Genomic DNA, 14,457 nt, shown 5'->3' with positions numbered 1-14,457 from the left:
AAATAATGAAAAACCGCAACAACTGCGTGACTTGCCGTATAACTCGGGATCCAGTTTCTTGATGAGTTGTGGTGTTTGGATCAGTTTCTGACAACACAAGAGGAGGAAGTTTACAAGTTTAATTTTATAAATAGCATGACGTACACTCAGAACATTGTCTCTGCATCAATCATTTTTCTACACAATATAAGTCAAAGATTGACTATAGCACTAATAGTAATAGTTTATAATATCTTATTTGATTGGGTATAGCTAATCCAAGTGACCTGATGGAATATTTAATGTAATTAAGTAAACTATCAAAGTCATTTCACTCAGCAGCAGGCTCTAGCACAGCAAGTATGATGCCCAACAGTCTGTTGTGCATAAAGGAAAATGCATTGATGATAAATTGCAAACTTACTAGGTTACGCAGTGAAGAAACATAGCAGAGACCTGATGTCAAGAAAAATGAAAGATTTCCAATGTTAGTGAAGGCTCTGCGTCAATGTCACAGGTTAACGCTGCCTCCGCTGCTGATAAGTGACGTTTAAGATTGATGTGACTGACAGCCGGGACAGGAGCGGCACGGAATGAGGCTGGTAGAGCGCTCATCCACTTATTGGATGAGGATGCTGATTGATGGGGCTAATATTAGTTCCGTCTACTCTCTGTTTAAGTGTCCTACGGGAGATTATTTGCTGTGGAATTCTTTGATTATGAGGGACGAATTGGGCTTCAAAATTATAGTTATTAGGGCCAGTCCAGGACATAGACAAATATCTAGTAAAATTATAACATTTTATTGGAGGAAATAAAGACGTTTGCCTCATTAAAGTTAAACATTCCAATGGTTACAACTCAGATAAATATTAATAAGCACAATTGAGTTGGATATCTTCCAAAATTAATTTTGACAGTATAATCACAAAAAAATGGCAATGACTGAAAATAGTTCTTGATAGAGCCTAAAATAAAAGAAAGCCAATTATGTCATGTCGTGCATAAGTATGTGCAAATACGTATTAGCAAATACATTGAAATATATTTATATATTTATATATTATATATATATATATATATATATATATATATATATATATATATATATATATATATATATATATATATGATTTCAGCTACGTTCAAACCTACAGTATTTATAGGCATTTGAATCACTGTTACATGATGTGGTGACGTCACATATTGTAGAAATGTTCTTCTATAATTTGTAACATTTATTTCACAAATGAAAATGTGTAAGCTCTGTCAAAAATTGTGCATGCTTGAGCACTTTTAGCATACCTAAATTGTCTTGTGTATTAAATATTTCAAAACAAACCACCTGGCTGGTACAGCGGTTTGTCTTTGTAAACATGATGTATGGCTAAGTAATATGGTTGTTAAAGGATTGAACACAATTGGACATGGATCCATGAAAAATATAGCTTTATTTGACTTCTTTAATCAATAGGCAAAGCCATTGTTTTGGTGACAAGAAAATTGCACAACTTTATATCCATCTTTTTTTTTTCATGACCTGTCCTGTATGTTTCACACGGTAATTTCAACCGCTCAACATGGTGCATTCACGATGGTGGATACTGCAACATCAGCAAATAGTTGCAAAACATCACAGAGTGTGAGGATTACACAGTTGGCCATCTGTAGGACACATGCACACACATCTGTTGTTTCATACAAATATCCCAATGTTCTTTTTTTTTTCTTTTAAACTCAACAAAGTACAACGTTGCTGTGGGGATTAGCCTGTTTTTAGATGGAAAAATACATCATGTATGATGTGTGACAACATTGTGAGTCAATCTGAATGAGATGTGTGATCGTTTGTTTTATCAGCGAGTGCTGTACAAATCTTCATCTTCAGGATTGGACTGTCCATAGTCCAAAAGCGTAGGATCAGGTGTAAACCCAGCGCCTCCTGGTGACCAGAAGTATAAATGCAATGACAGAGTGAAGAATACCTCCATCGAAACATGTTTCTAGTTGTAACCTATACCTGCACAGTCAACTCTAAATTTTAACCCCTTGAGTGCCAAAGTAGCAAAATTGAATGAGCATGTCATCTTGAGTGCTTTAGATGTGCAAAATTATGATTGTTAGAAACCCTGTCACGACAAATTCTACCACATCTACCCAATGGTGAAGTACGTAAAACATTACCTTCGCTGTTTGAAGCAGGCTGTTCGACGGGTGTGCCTGCCTTGGATTCTTCCTCCAATCCAGCGGACGATGATTCGTTGGACTCCACATCTATTACTGGTGGTGACAACACACATACTGTAGATTGGCACCGCACCAACTCACAAATCAAATGCTTTTCGACTTGCGAATCTTTTTATAGAACATTAAACGAAAAAAAAATACTGAATACACCAGGAAAACATCAGCCACGGAGGCTGGTGAGCAACAAAGTTAATGTCTTGTCCTCTATAGAAATAAATGTGAGAACTGCAGTGAAAGACATAGGATGAATTAAACGACAGTTTCTCTGTTAATGAAAAAAAAAGAAATAATTGGTTTTAAGACACGACCAAAAGCCTAAACCCTGAAGTGTTTCCTGAGATGTCTTAAGATGAGCAATCTCATGCAGAAAGTTAAGCATGAATGCTTCACTAGCCAGACTTCACAATTGGCTAGCCGCAGCTGTTTTTACCGGATGGAGGTGGGTGGATGAGGAATTAATAGTTTGATGAAAAAATAAATACTGCCAAGAGGCTCTCCTTAACTGGATGAGACATTTGTCATTTTTGTTTGAATACAAACATGCATGTGACTTTGCAAAGTAAACGTAGTCCCAGTATATTTTTAAGCCATGGGAATTCTTGTTCCTCTATTTTGAGGAAATTCCAACATTCTAGTCCTAACAATGAAAATGCAAACAGCATTAGGGCCATGCATTGCTCTACCCTCATTTATACTGGATATATTTTTTTTTTACAAGATATTATGCAGGCTGCAAACATTATTTGGTCTTTAAATTGTTCTTATCTATATGTTGGTTTTTGATCAATTGTGACGAGTATGCAGAAAAGAGGATTCATGCCGACACGAAGGATATTCGTTATACCTGCTGGTTCATCTGAGGTTTTTTGAGAAGGCAGGTCCTCGGAAAAAGCGGGAGGCTCAGCTGGAGCTGATTCAACTTGAGCAGAGTCTTTGGTCTCTGATTCAGAATTTAGTGTGGGCTCAGCAGACAGAGGGGTGCTATCAGAAGCAAGAGAAATGACCTCTGATGAAGCCATGGCAACTTCAGAAACTGCAAGGGCGCCCTCTTGTGCTTCTTTGGAGGCTTGATGCGTCTCACATGGAACAGGCTCGTGAGATTCTTTACAAGATCACATCAGAACACAAAGTGCAAATAAAAGTGAATGTGACTGATGTGACATCAAGAAATAGAGACCGCGAAATAGGAAGACGGAGATCAATATCTATCGCACCTATCTCTGCCGGCGCCTGCTCGGCTGAAATCTGTGCGTGTGTGACTGACTCCTCTTGTGCTGCGATAGCAATGATGAGTTTATCAGCGGCTGGAACACACTCCAATGATCCCGCCTCAGCGTCGGCGATGGCAACACTCGGCGCTGAGCCTGGCTCTGAGGCGTGACGAGGCTCGTCAACCACCGCAGCCTCAGGAGGTGGCACGGAAGCTGCCTGTGAGGCGCACATGAAAGGAACGCAATCAAAATAAGACTATCATCTGCTCAACCAACCACTATCCCTGATTTAAAATGCCAGATATAGCTTTATAAAACCTACAAAATGAACATTTGCAATTTGAAAAGTCAATGCCAATATTTTAGAGGCATTAATAAGTCACACTAAGCTTATTGCTGTCTCATTAAAGTTAAGCTTTTTATACATTATAACAGTACTAGTTTATGTTGGGATTGGCTAAATTTGTTTTGAACAGTGATGCTTAAAAGGTGTTTCACCTTTCCCAATAAGCACATGGTATTAGCATTAAAAAAAAAAAAAAACAATTTATCTGGTAGTCTCTGTCTGTAAATTTGCATCCATTCAAAACCCTGACTCTAATGCATCTAATTGAATGTTTAAGGGCATAAATAACCTGTGGCTGTGGAACAGCATCAGGCTCTGGGGACTTAGAGGTGAGTAGTGAAGAGACGGCAGAACGGCTTAACTGGCCTGCAGCATACATCTTCTTGCCTGTCACCTTGGTAACAAGAAAAAAAAAGTGTTTTGCTACATGAATGCTACGGAGTGTGTTGTTAATAGTTGGTTACAAGGTTAGTCTGACAAGCGTCTTCACCTTAAGGACAGTCACTGCCTGTGCTGGATAACACACTGATGCCCCAGCACTCATAAGACCCAGTGGGACTGCGATCCTCTTCAAACGAGAGCCTGAAAGCCCATTTTAATAAGACACAAAAAGTAATAATATAAATATTTAGAGCTTTAAGTAACGACTGGCAAGGTTTGTAAAAGCAGCGGCGTACAAAACTTTAAACAGGGGCAGATTTGTTGGCAAACAGTGAAATTCCTTCCTGAAAATATTGTATAGTATATATTACAAAATGATAGTCCAAATGTGGCTCTGGATTGCACAAGTGTTATACAGAAAGTTGGGATTCATCTAAAAAGCCATGGCATGCTGCATTGGTCCACACAAATCACAGATTACCAAAGTAAAACATCAAATTAAATTCAAAGGCGGTAGGACTGGGGAGGGGTTATGTTACATGGAGCGCTGTAACAAAACACTTTTTCATTCTTCTGCGAATGCTTCTGATGTACTGGTGATAAAAGGCCAAAAAAATAAAAAATAAACAGTAGAAAACAGGTGAATTGAACACACAGTAAAATTGAGGAATGCAAATGAGGAATTCCAGAAAATAATTACACAATCTTGTGAATATAATCACACATCACATACTGAGGATCGCGATCGTGTTACCTTTGCGTGCCAAGAACATGCCAAGAAGTCCAGCCATGGTGATGGTGCCAAGCCTAGGTGGGAAACCCGGGGGAGGGTCTTTCAAGTAATAGTACACATCTAAAACAAACCAGACACATAAGTGAGCTGTCGCTCATGAAAGCTTTTTTTTTTTTTCTGAAAAAACATATACAGTATTCCTTTGCTACTCCCCGCTTCATTTTTTTTTTCCCCCGAAGGACCTTCCCTTCACAGCAGCACATGAAGTGCTGACGTGGAGTCTGAAGCAATCGAACAGCCCTAATACACAATCTTGTTCATATAAACATATGAAGGCACCATTGCTTAAAACTCAATCACAGAAATACACTTTGTGAAAGGTGCAGGTACCTACAAGGAACTCACCTTCTCCAGCGTGGTATAGATTTACACTTCCTCTTTTCACAGAGACACAAGCTCCCTGTGGGTACAAATGGGATGCAGCTATCAAGAAAAGGAACTTCACTGAACTAAGTGAAATGTACGCAACAGTTACTATTAAGAGAGAAAGTGTCTTTAATGTAATGCACAGAGCAATATTGAAAAAACCCAGAATGGTTGTAATTTCAAAGTTTACACTGCATTTCAGGGTCATGGTTTCATGTTTTGAAATGCATAATCAGCCTAAAGTAAAAAAAAAAAAAAAAAAGCAACTATTAGAATTAAGTATAAAGAGATTTCTGTTTCACACTTTCTTTCGGCTTCATAGAAGGAAAGCCTCACAGCTTCATTAGGCTTAACCTGCCCATCACTAAATTAATACTTAAGCCTCTATATGTTTAATGTTGTTCAATTTTAGACAATCAACGGAAACACTAATGGGATTTATTATGTTATCATCATTATTTTATCACCGTTATTATTGTCATTAACGGATGTTAAATGATTCAGAACATAATGGTTAATTTAAAAAATTCTAAAGAGATCTGAGTACCTTAACCAAATGGAAAACGGGTGTTAGGCCTTCTCTTGCTCTTGTAAGGCCATTTTCAATCAGCCCCGGTTGATCAGGAACAAGTTGGACTTGAGCAGAATTAGTCACTGGGGTGTAGATGTTCAGCTGGATACAAAACAGTATCACGTTATTATTATGCAAATGTCACCTACACGACATAGTGGGGCTCCAGATGAGGATACCTTCTCTTGTGTAATGAGACCTTCAGCGGGCATTTCACTAATGTTGTAAACTCGAATGGAGGCTATGCCCAGCACAGCTGGGACGGCCACCATAGCCACCTAGGGAAATAAACAATGAGTCCGACTCTCTGTTGTAAACGTTATATTACACGTAGAAGTCTTAAAAAAAAAGTTGTTACAGGGGTACTGAAAGAAATGAACATCATACACATTATATTTTCACACATTTTAAAAACTTAGTTATTTAGCTTAGTTCAACTAAGTTATTTCAAACCCTACATGAGGTCTATAATCTAACGTGAATCATGTACACGTTTTACTGTCACTCAACGTGCTAAAGGTGGCGAGAATTTAATATTTAAATGGTTCATGCACCCAAATCCAAGAGGGTTGAAAATGAAACCACCCTACACTGGATGAGGAGAGCTAATTTCTGTCGACTACATGTCATATTAAACATACAACGACTGATGTCATTTGCCTGGGTTTGGTTCTGCCAGGCAAACCCAGATGTTTCGTTAAACGAGATGAATGTCTGATAACATGTTATACTGTTATCTGACAATCAACAACGCCGGGAATAGACATTCACACGTGGGGGGAAAGATTCAGTCAAAATAGCAATTGGCTACGTAAGAAAGTTACCAAATAGAAGACAGTATTGCAACTAATGTAGTCACCTTGGCCGCCATGACACCGCTGCTCTTCTTTCTTCTTCGTCCCGGAATACTCAACTCTGGAGCTTCGACTTCTCCAAATTAGATTAGCTACTGCCATCTATAAGTAAAAAAAAGTACTGCAGTATGTTATAAGACTTGTAGTTTCTTTCTTTCTTTCTTTCTTTCTTTCTTTCTTTCTTTCTTTCTTTCTTTCTTTCTTTCTTTCTTTCTTTCTTTCTTTCTTTATCTTTCTTTCTCCAATTATTCATAAGCATTTATCTGTTTACACATAGTCACATAATGTTTGTGTTTTTTTGAAAAAACACTGTGTTGGTCAAAAGTCCAACGTAATGCGAATATAGTGTTAAAAAAGAAGAAGAATCATATGTGCATGCTTTGAGTGATTAATCTGGAAAATGAGTAGTGGGAAAAAAAAAATTCAACTTTCAAGTGCAATTTGTGCAATGTTTTCAGGATTTTCACAAGATCAGGCTTTAGGCAAAAGTGAGCTCGTAGTGCAGAGGAATCAGTTTATTGGAGTCAAAGTTTAACAACTTACAATCTGTATTTTTTGTAATATATATTGTCATATATATGAAACCAAAAAAAGGCTACTTTAGGAAGAATAAATGTACTTGTATTTTTTTAAATATCATCTTTAGTCCGTTTATTGTACAGAATTACAGTAAGCTAATATCATCCTTGAAAAAGAGCAATATGTTCCTTTTTTATGTCGCAGTGCAACTTACATCTTACACACCTGTGCAATGTACCATGAGGTGTACACCCCTTAAAGGACACACAGTGAATCTCCCTTTTCGACCTGGTTCTGCAGGTCTACACATACAGAGATGGGGGATGATGATAATAACACAGTCTGTGGCCACAAATCGGAACTTGACCTCTGTAAGTTTACAGTCAAATTGCTGTTTCGCTGAGTAGCATGTTGAGGGCGGGGGGGGGGGGGGGGGGGGGTGTAAAAAAAAAAAAAAGGAACAACAAAACAATGAGTAACATTTAGAACGCTGCAGGCCAAGACTGCATTCCAAATAATCTACAGCTATGTGTATGTAGGAAGTCCAATATAGCCAGTTTGACTGCTAAAAAGGGGTTTGGGAGGCACAGTGAAAGTGCTTGCATCATATAGTCACTGTGGTTCTCTAAAATAAACCATTCAAAAAACAGTACTGTATTTCTGCATTGCGTTTGATATTTTACAAGAATATAACATGACGAAAAACTAAAATTATACTAAAAGAATAACAATAGAAGGTGAAGCATAGCTAAAAAAAAGTGTTTGATGCAGTAGGTGCTACAGGTCCGAGTCGGTCCCTCCCGGAGTCTCTACTGAGTCCTTAGCCCGACGTAGGGCAGACATGACTGATATCATTGTCAAGAAGAGATGATCAAATTTGTTTTTCTTGGTATAGTTATCATATGTGTAAATTCCAGGGTTGCATTAACTAAAATCTTGTCACCATTTAAGATGCTGGTGGAGGCAATGCAATCAGTGATTATTTAATAGTCTGTCCACTCCCATCTTCCGGTTGCTGTACAGTGCATGTCTTAACAGATTTATTGAAGGAAGTGGTCCTCAAACGTAAAAGTTGAAAATAATTCTTCAATCGTACTCTTATTTGTATCATGCGCTACGACTTGAATCCTGCAACCACGAGGAGTATAAAATAATTGACAAATATGATCCACATTCTTTTACCCTGTCCAATTCAATCACCGCCAAGCCTTTTCTCATGCAATGCATAACCAGGAGAATGTCTGTGGCTCAGCCTTCATGTTTTTGTTTCCTAATAAAAAATGTCACTGACTAGGTTTGCTCTGAGTTAAACTGATCAACAGCAACAGTGTAAAGAGGGGTGCAATGCAAAACCTTGGCATAGAATACATCATACTTCACATTATATTTATGACACAAAACGTAAATATAGTTATATATTTGTCTATGTTTAAATATATTAGTTGACTGTACACAAATCTTTAGGAAATGAGATGCCTTTACCTGATATTTTGGACAGCAATGGTAGAGGCCAACAAGACAGACCCTGTGATGTTGCCAATGATTTGAAAATACATAGAAAGTGCTTTTTTTTTCAGTGACTGACTCGTTTGAAAATTACTCCTGCTATCACAGTTTACAAAAAAAAAAAAAAAAGCACACATTCAAATACATAATCTCAGTGTTCCTCTCTAAACGCAAATCACAGTGGTAGTGGAACGCAATCATTTACATTAGTATACACACTAGTATACACATTTACACAATTGTAGAAAAATAATAAACGGAGAAATTAAATGAGGAAAAACGAATGATGGAAAACAGGGTTTTGAGTGGTGCTGCGAAAATTAAAATGTAACTGTAGATTTGCATGGAGAAACAGAGGAATCTAAATCCTGCAGAAAAACTTGTTCACAGTTTGAAATTGTGTGTGTACGTATAGAAAAACGGTTCTTGTTGACTAGTGGTTGTTTACATTGATAAAGATAGATTAACCAGCATTAATAACAACCTTTCATCGTCTTAAATAGTCACTGAGCTTACTTTTCCCACACCGACCTGTCAGATCAACTTTGAATAACAGAGCCATAAACACGATATGTAGGGAGGGAAAAAAAAGATAAAATAAAGTAAAAGAGGATGGTGGCTCTGGGTGCAAGTTCATTAATACAAAAGTACAGTGCTGTGGTGAAAGGAATTCCTCTATATTGCTGCTACATAGATGGCCCTCCCCCGGAATATCGATCAGAATTAGAGCAAAAAGAAAACGGAACATACAAAGGACATGTAAAGTAACATGTCCAAAAATATCCATTATCCCCCATTTCCATCTTGACAGGCATGTGGACTTTATGCTGAGTTCCACAGACAAAAGAAGATTAATGGTTTCTGTTCAGGCATGCAACAGGCTCCCTGCGGGGTCCTCAGAGTTATCAAAAGTACACTCTTACACCTCTCAGAGGGTTCCCTTTATATTTACACGTAAGATGGAATGTGTGTGTTTGCGTGTGTGTGTCTGTGCATGTGTGTGAGAGCGAATGTGACAGCGTGAGAGAGTAATAGATAGATATACAGTCTAGGCCTGTCCTCTATCTCACACATGCGTCTCAATAAAGGAGTGTGTGTGGGTCATGATGGGAGCGCTCAGCGGGGAGAGATCATCCTGGCCATTGGTGCCGGGGCTGAGTTGACAGATGTCGGAATAGAGCTCACTGTGCCACTGTTTCCATTCTCTGAAGGTCTGGGAGCACAGGCCCGGGTCCTCCAAGAGAGCGCAGATTACCGCCAGCTCAGACTCTTTGGCCTGGAGAAAACATTTCCAAAGTTAGGTGGGTTTTGCTGATGTTCCAAATTAGGAATCCTGCTTCTTGCTGAGGGTCTATATTGTAATTCAGAGTTTTCTCTGAACAATTTCCTCTCTTCCGGCTACCTTCAAGGTGCTCCGTAGTGCTCTGATGTGGTGCAGTCTGTCGTTCAGAAGGGGGTCCCTGACTCTCTGTGCGAAACCTCGTCGAAGTTCCTGCCTGCTACAGGGTCTTGGGTCACCTAGCGCTGTAACGTTGGCTTGTTCCAGAGCCCGGTACAGCTGCTCTAAGCCATCCAATGGCTCAGGTTCACGTCCATCTGACGCCCGTCGCTCCCTTCCTTCTGAGACCCTCCTCTCTCTGCTCTCCAGTCTCAACTCTCGCAAGTCTGTGGTGGCCAGGAGGAAAGCAGAGAAGTTAAGTCATTAATTGATTTATGATTGATGTGGAGCTTTCAACCATGTTGCAATGTTGATTCCTCACCCTCAACAAACTCAATGTATTATTTTACTTCAACGATATTCTTTTGATATACCATTTGTTATTAGGTATTATAATAAAGGTGTAACTGTCTTACCCTCTTCAACCTCAAGTATGTCTGCAGCCTGCCTCTCTGCCTCCTCATCGTCACTTCTCTCCTCCATGTGAGGGGATGAGTGTATCAGCTTTCCACCAAATGGGTCCCTATTCCTGGGTAGACTCTGACTGCGCTGCTTGTGGGAGCGTCGATGTGTATAGCTGTGGGTGTGCGGACCGCGCTCCAGAGGAAAAGGCCCATCCCGATCCCTGTCTCTCTCTGCAGCGTGATGTCGCCGCACTGGCAATGTAGCCTGCCTGCGTCTCTCTGGGGACATGCCCTGTCTGCCAAGTCCTCCATACATCCCCATCTCACCAGCCATACTCCCCATTAGGCCACCATAATCGCTTTCTCCCGGTGCTGTCTGGAGGAAATGCAGCCCGGCGCTGGTTAGAGGAGTCTCTATGAGGTCTTGCCAGGAGCGACGCTCACGATGTGAAGACCGGCAACCTGAGGAGTGGGTACTGGTGCTGCCTGTTCCTGTGCCCATGCCCATTCCCTCACCGCGCTGGTCTTCTGCAGATGAGTGGGAGTGGGTGGACTCGCTGGAAAAATGCCGCCCATGCTTTGGCTCTGGGAAGGGGCTAGAAGAATTCACCTGCAGAGGAAGAGGGGAGGTGGAAGAGACCATCTGTGGAGGGATGGGGGAGGTGGAGGCACTCATTGGCAGGGGAAGGGGTGACGGAGTGGAGCGCATGAGGCTCATGGAGCTGACAGAACGGGGCAACTGCTCATAAGTGTGGAGAAGGTTTGACTTTGTGAACGTGGGTAAGGAAAATGTGTGGGACGAGTGGGTGACAATGTGAGGAAAAGTACAGGGTGTTAAAACAAGAAGGATAAAAGATGAGGAGTGAAAGGAGGGAACAGAAAAAGCAGAGCGTAAAGAGACCAAAAGATGAGAGCGAAAAAGCAATGAAATGTCAGATGGCTAACTCCAAAAATGGTGGACATGGCTGTTATGTGGCTAAACTGAGAATGGTAGCAGTCCAAGCATCCTCAAAAGATATATTTCTTCCAATTTGTACAGTTTCTGCCAGTTGTTTGCAACCCACATCTCGACAGCCACTAGAATCTTTCATCCCTCTACAGTGGTTCCTGGTGACCATGGAAAATAATGAGTTTGTTGGTTTGCGCTTATGATATTAAGAAAAAACGTTGTTAGCTGTTCGAGGTCAATGCCAGTCAAACATTTGGAGACACACTCTTATTCTTTGTTTTGTAAATGAATACTAAAGTTATTTAAACTATGCAACATAACGCAATAAGTGATTTATTAAAATAAAATCCTTATTCTTGTATGCTTGTACATCTTTATTTTATATATCTTATATAAAAAAATCTTAAAATATAAATCTTATATATATATATATATATATATATATATATATATATATATATATATATATATATATATATATATACACAGACACATTAATTAAGTGAAATGGTCTTAATTCAACTGTACAGTGGTAAAATGAATGAAAAAACTGATGGCATTTTTATATGCTCTTTTTAAGTCGGATGCAATTGAACCATTTAAAATAGGTTTTAATTAAACAAATAAAAACTTTAATTACAATAACATTTCATTTTTTTATCTGCAACGTTGAAAGACTGTTTGACTCCCAGTGTTTGTTTTTCTTTTTTAGAGGCAGATAGTCAAAATGGTACTTTGAGCATTGAAGGTTGGCTTGTTGTCCATAGGGAGTGTTAGAACAGATAAAAATCGCATAAATATGTCAACAACCGTAAATGTATAATGTGACGGCTGCAAAGAAGAATATAGCATAAGAAAGATTACCACTGGATAATATTTGGCAATTTTTGTTCTTCCGCTTCTGTCACCACTGTTAGTACCCCAGTTACAGGATGTCACAAAAGCGGTGAAATATTTACATCAGTACCCTTTCAATCCTGACAAAACAAACACAAACATAAAAATATGACACTGTTGCACAGTCACGAGAGTTAAATGAGGGCTTTTTGCTGCCATCTATTGGTCAGACTGTGACCTGGCAGCTTACCACATGTCATGGACTTGGCTGCTTCCCAAACCAGATAATCTTGTGTTTTATTGATGTCAAGAGCACTTAAAACTGTGGGTGTCTTCTGAATAAAATATCTCATCAGAATGGGACACGGCAAAGACGAAGATGTTGTTAAGTTTGTACTCACTGATGGTGTGCGGTGGTAAGTATCGCAGAGAGAGGATGGCCCCTCTTGCTTGAGTGTCATGGAGCCATCAACTTCATCTTGATCGCTCTCACTCCAGTAGTCTAAAGTTGAGAAAAGTAGAAGGAAAATTTGAAGTTTAGAGGAAAGTTCAAAGCTTTTCATCAAGACCAGATGGACTCACCTTCATCTGGACGTGGCACTTTGTCATCTGGTGTGTAACCTATGGCAGCCAACCCAAGCCGGTTCATCCACCTTTCAAATAACAAGCCATTAGTTCATCATTCAAAATGAGAAACGAGTGTGTGTTTGAAAACAAGTTAAAAGGAAAGAAAACTGAAGGGAAAAGCGGTTGGGTTATCTTAGGTAAGTGGAAGGTGATGAATACAAAAAGATTCACATTAAATAATTCAAGACACATCTCTTAACAGTTCAGATTTTTCTAACTGACTTCATCGCCTTGATGAGGAGACAAAAGCAGAGAGTAAATTAGAGCGATGGATGCAGAAAGAGTGTGCTGTCTCCTTTCCCAGTCTCTGAACCGAGATTTTCAGATGGCTTTTTATCTACAGCCACACATCCTGTCCTCATGCAGATCCACTGTCTGTCCCTCTGTTCTGCCTGTCTGTCTGACACCATGGTAGATTCAAGCTCGTGCTTTGTCCCCGCAGACTCTGAATAATCAGGCTGTTACTATTAATAGAAATCTCATCCAAACAACAGGACCAAGAAACTCATCTTTTTCTTATTGCGACATTGACGTCAACAAAAGCAAAGACTATGAGGTGAAAAATGCTGAATTCCTATATTTCTTATTCATTTTTTTATTTATGAACGCCCTCAAAGATTAAATCAAATTTCTTCCACTCAATTGTTTTCTTTTCAAGGGCATAATGACTTAAAAAAAACTGATGCAATTAAATATCATCCTTTAGAGGGTTGCATCTTAAAAATACAGTCACACAATTGCTCGTTGGGTTGTTATATGCACTGGATTTAAGAACGTGTGTTTAATATTGTTCTCTCCAGCCCCACTTGTTGCTGACTATGAGAAGCAGCAGATTTTACTGTCAAAGCAAAATCACGTTTGTGAGCCTTGGTGGCTCAAATGTATCGTAACACAATAATCTGCCATGTTGCAAATGCTGACGTTCGCACATGTGACAAACACGTCAGCTCAATATGGATTCAATTGTGTCAGTTTTCAACTTGTAGATACTGTGCAAATGACTCAGACACTTAACACAATTTATTGTTTTATGAGAAAGAAAGAATATATTGGAATTCAACTGGCAAAACACAGTTTGATTGTGATTATTTGGCTAATATCCGCTGACAAACTCGTTTGACCGATTAATGAACTCAGCACGCACGTGATAGGACAACACGCAAAGGCAAATCTACATTTAAGAAGCCAGCTGGAGCTCACGCTTTATTAACACAGTCTTCTTTAGTAGTGGGCATTTTCCTTGTTGTAAAGTTGGTTGGCTCAGTGAAAATATTAGTGAAAAGACACAGGCACACACAACAGAACTCACCTATTCATTTCCTCAAGACAGTCTGTGGCAAAGAAGAAGCTCTTGATTTTGGGATGGCAGGCTTTGAATGCACTGCGGTTAGCCAGAGAGAAGAAGGCTGATTAGTGCTTCTGTGTGCGC

General features: G+C 39.4%; 2 protein-coding genes across 5 annotated transcripts in view; both read right to left on the bottom strand.

Moving 5' to 3' along the window:
* Positions 1 to 1,411: 1,411 nt before the first annotated feature.
* apool (apolipoprotein O like) lies at positions 1,412 to 6,814 on the bottom strand. The gene is made up of 11 exons (XM_088431374.1): positions 6,754 to 6,814; positions 6,074 to 6,172; positions 5,871 to 5,996; positions 5,303 to 5,357; positions 4,919 to 5,017; positions 4,274 to 4,365; positions 4,073 to 4,177; positions 3,441 to 3,654; positions 3,071 to 3,328; positions 2,164 to 2,259; positions 1,412 to 1,921 (listed from the first exon to the last, which is right to left on the bottom strand). Exons 1-11 carry the CDS (start codon positions 6,763 to 6,765, stop codon positions 1,836 to 1,838), a joined length of 1,242 nt encoding a protein of 413 aa, XP_088287500.1. The 5' UTR covers positions 6,766 to 6,814; the 3' UTR covers positions 1,412 to 1,835.
* A 423-nt stretch (positions 6,815 to 7,237) lies between these two features.
* LOC148413558 (connector enhancer of kinase suppressor of ras 2) overlaps positions 7,238 to 14,457 on the bottom strand; it is a 44,830-nt gene continuing 37,610 nt past the window's right edge. For 3 of the 4 annotated variants that reach the window (XM_088431370.1, XM_088431371.1, XM_088431372.1), the window contains 6 exons: positions 14,338 to 14,409; positions 12,984 to 13,054; positions 12,803 to 12,903; positions 10,628 to 11,381; positions 10,176 to 10,438; positions 7,238 to 10,049 (listed from right to left, as the gene is read on the bottom strand). In XM_088431370.1, the coding sequence (XP_088287496.1) occupies positions 9,840 to 10,049; positions 10,176 to 10,438; positions 10,628 to 11,381; positions 12,803 to 12,903; positions 12,984 to 13,054; positions 14,338 to 14,409 (1,471 nt within the window). In that variant the 3' untranslated portion in view covers positions 7,238 to 9,839. The remainder of the gene's footprint in view (positions 10,050 to 10,175; positions 10,439 to 10,627; positions 11,382 to 12,802; positions 12,904 to 12,983; positions 13,055 to 14,337; positions 14,410 to 14,457) is intronic. The other variant, XM_088431373.1, reaches the window with a different exon arrangement.

This window comes from Hippichthys cyanospilos, chromosome 13 (genome assembly GCF_059441005.1).
Source record: "Hippichthys cyanospilos isolate Australia breed blue-spotted pipefish chromosome 13, RoL_Hcya_1.0, whole genome shotgun sequence".
Taxonomy (NCBI): Eukaryota; Metazoa; Chordata; class Actinopteri; order Syngnathiformes; family Syngnathidae; genus Hippichthys; species Hippichthys cyanospilos.
Note: the sequence above shows the minus strand (reverse complement) of the source record. Positions and strands in the feature narration are given on the sequence as shown.

What these genes read in the sequence shown, in the direction of transcription:
- apool (XM_088431374.1), bottom strand. An exon ending in CATGTTCTTGGCACGCAAAG is followed by an intron (nt 4,366 to 4,918) that starts GTAACACGATCG and finishes ATGGGCTTTCAG; the next exon opens with GCTCTCGTTTGAAGAGGATC. An exon ending in AGGCAGTGACTGTCCTTAAG is followed by an intron (nt 4,178 to 4,273) that starts GTGAAGACGCTT and finishes CTTGTTACCAAG; the next exon opens with GTGACAGGCAAGAAGATGTA.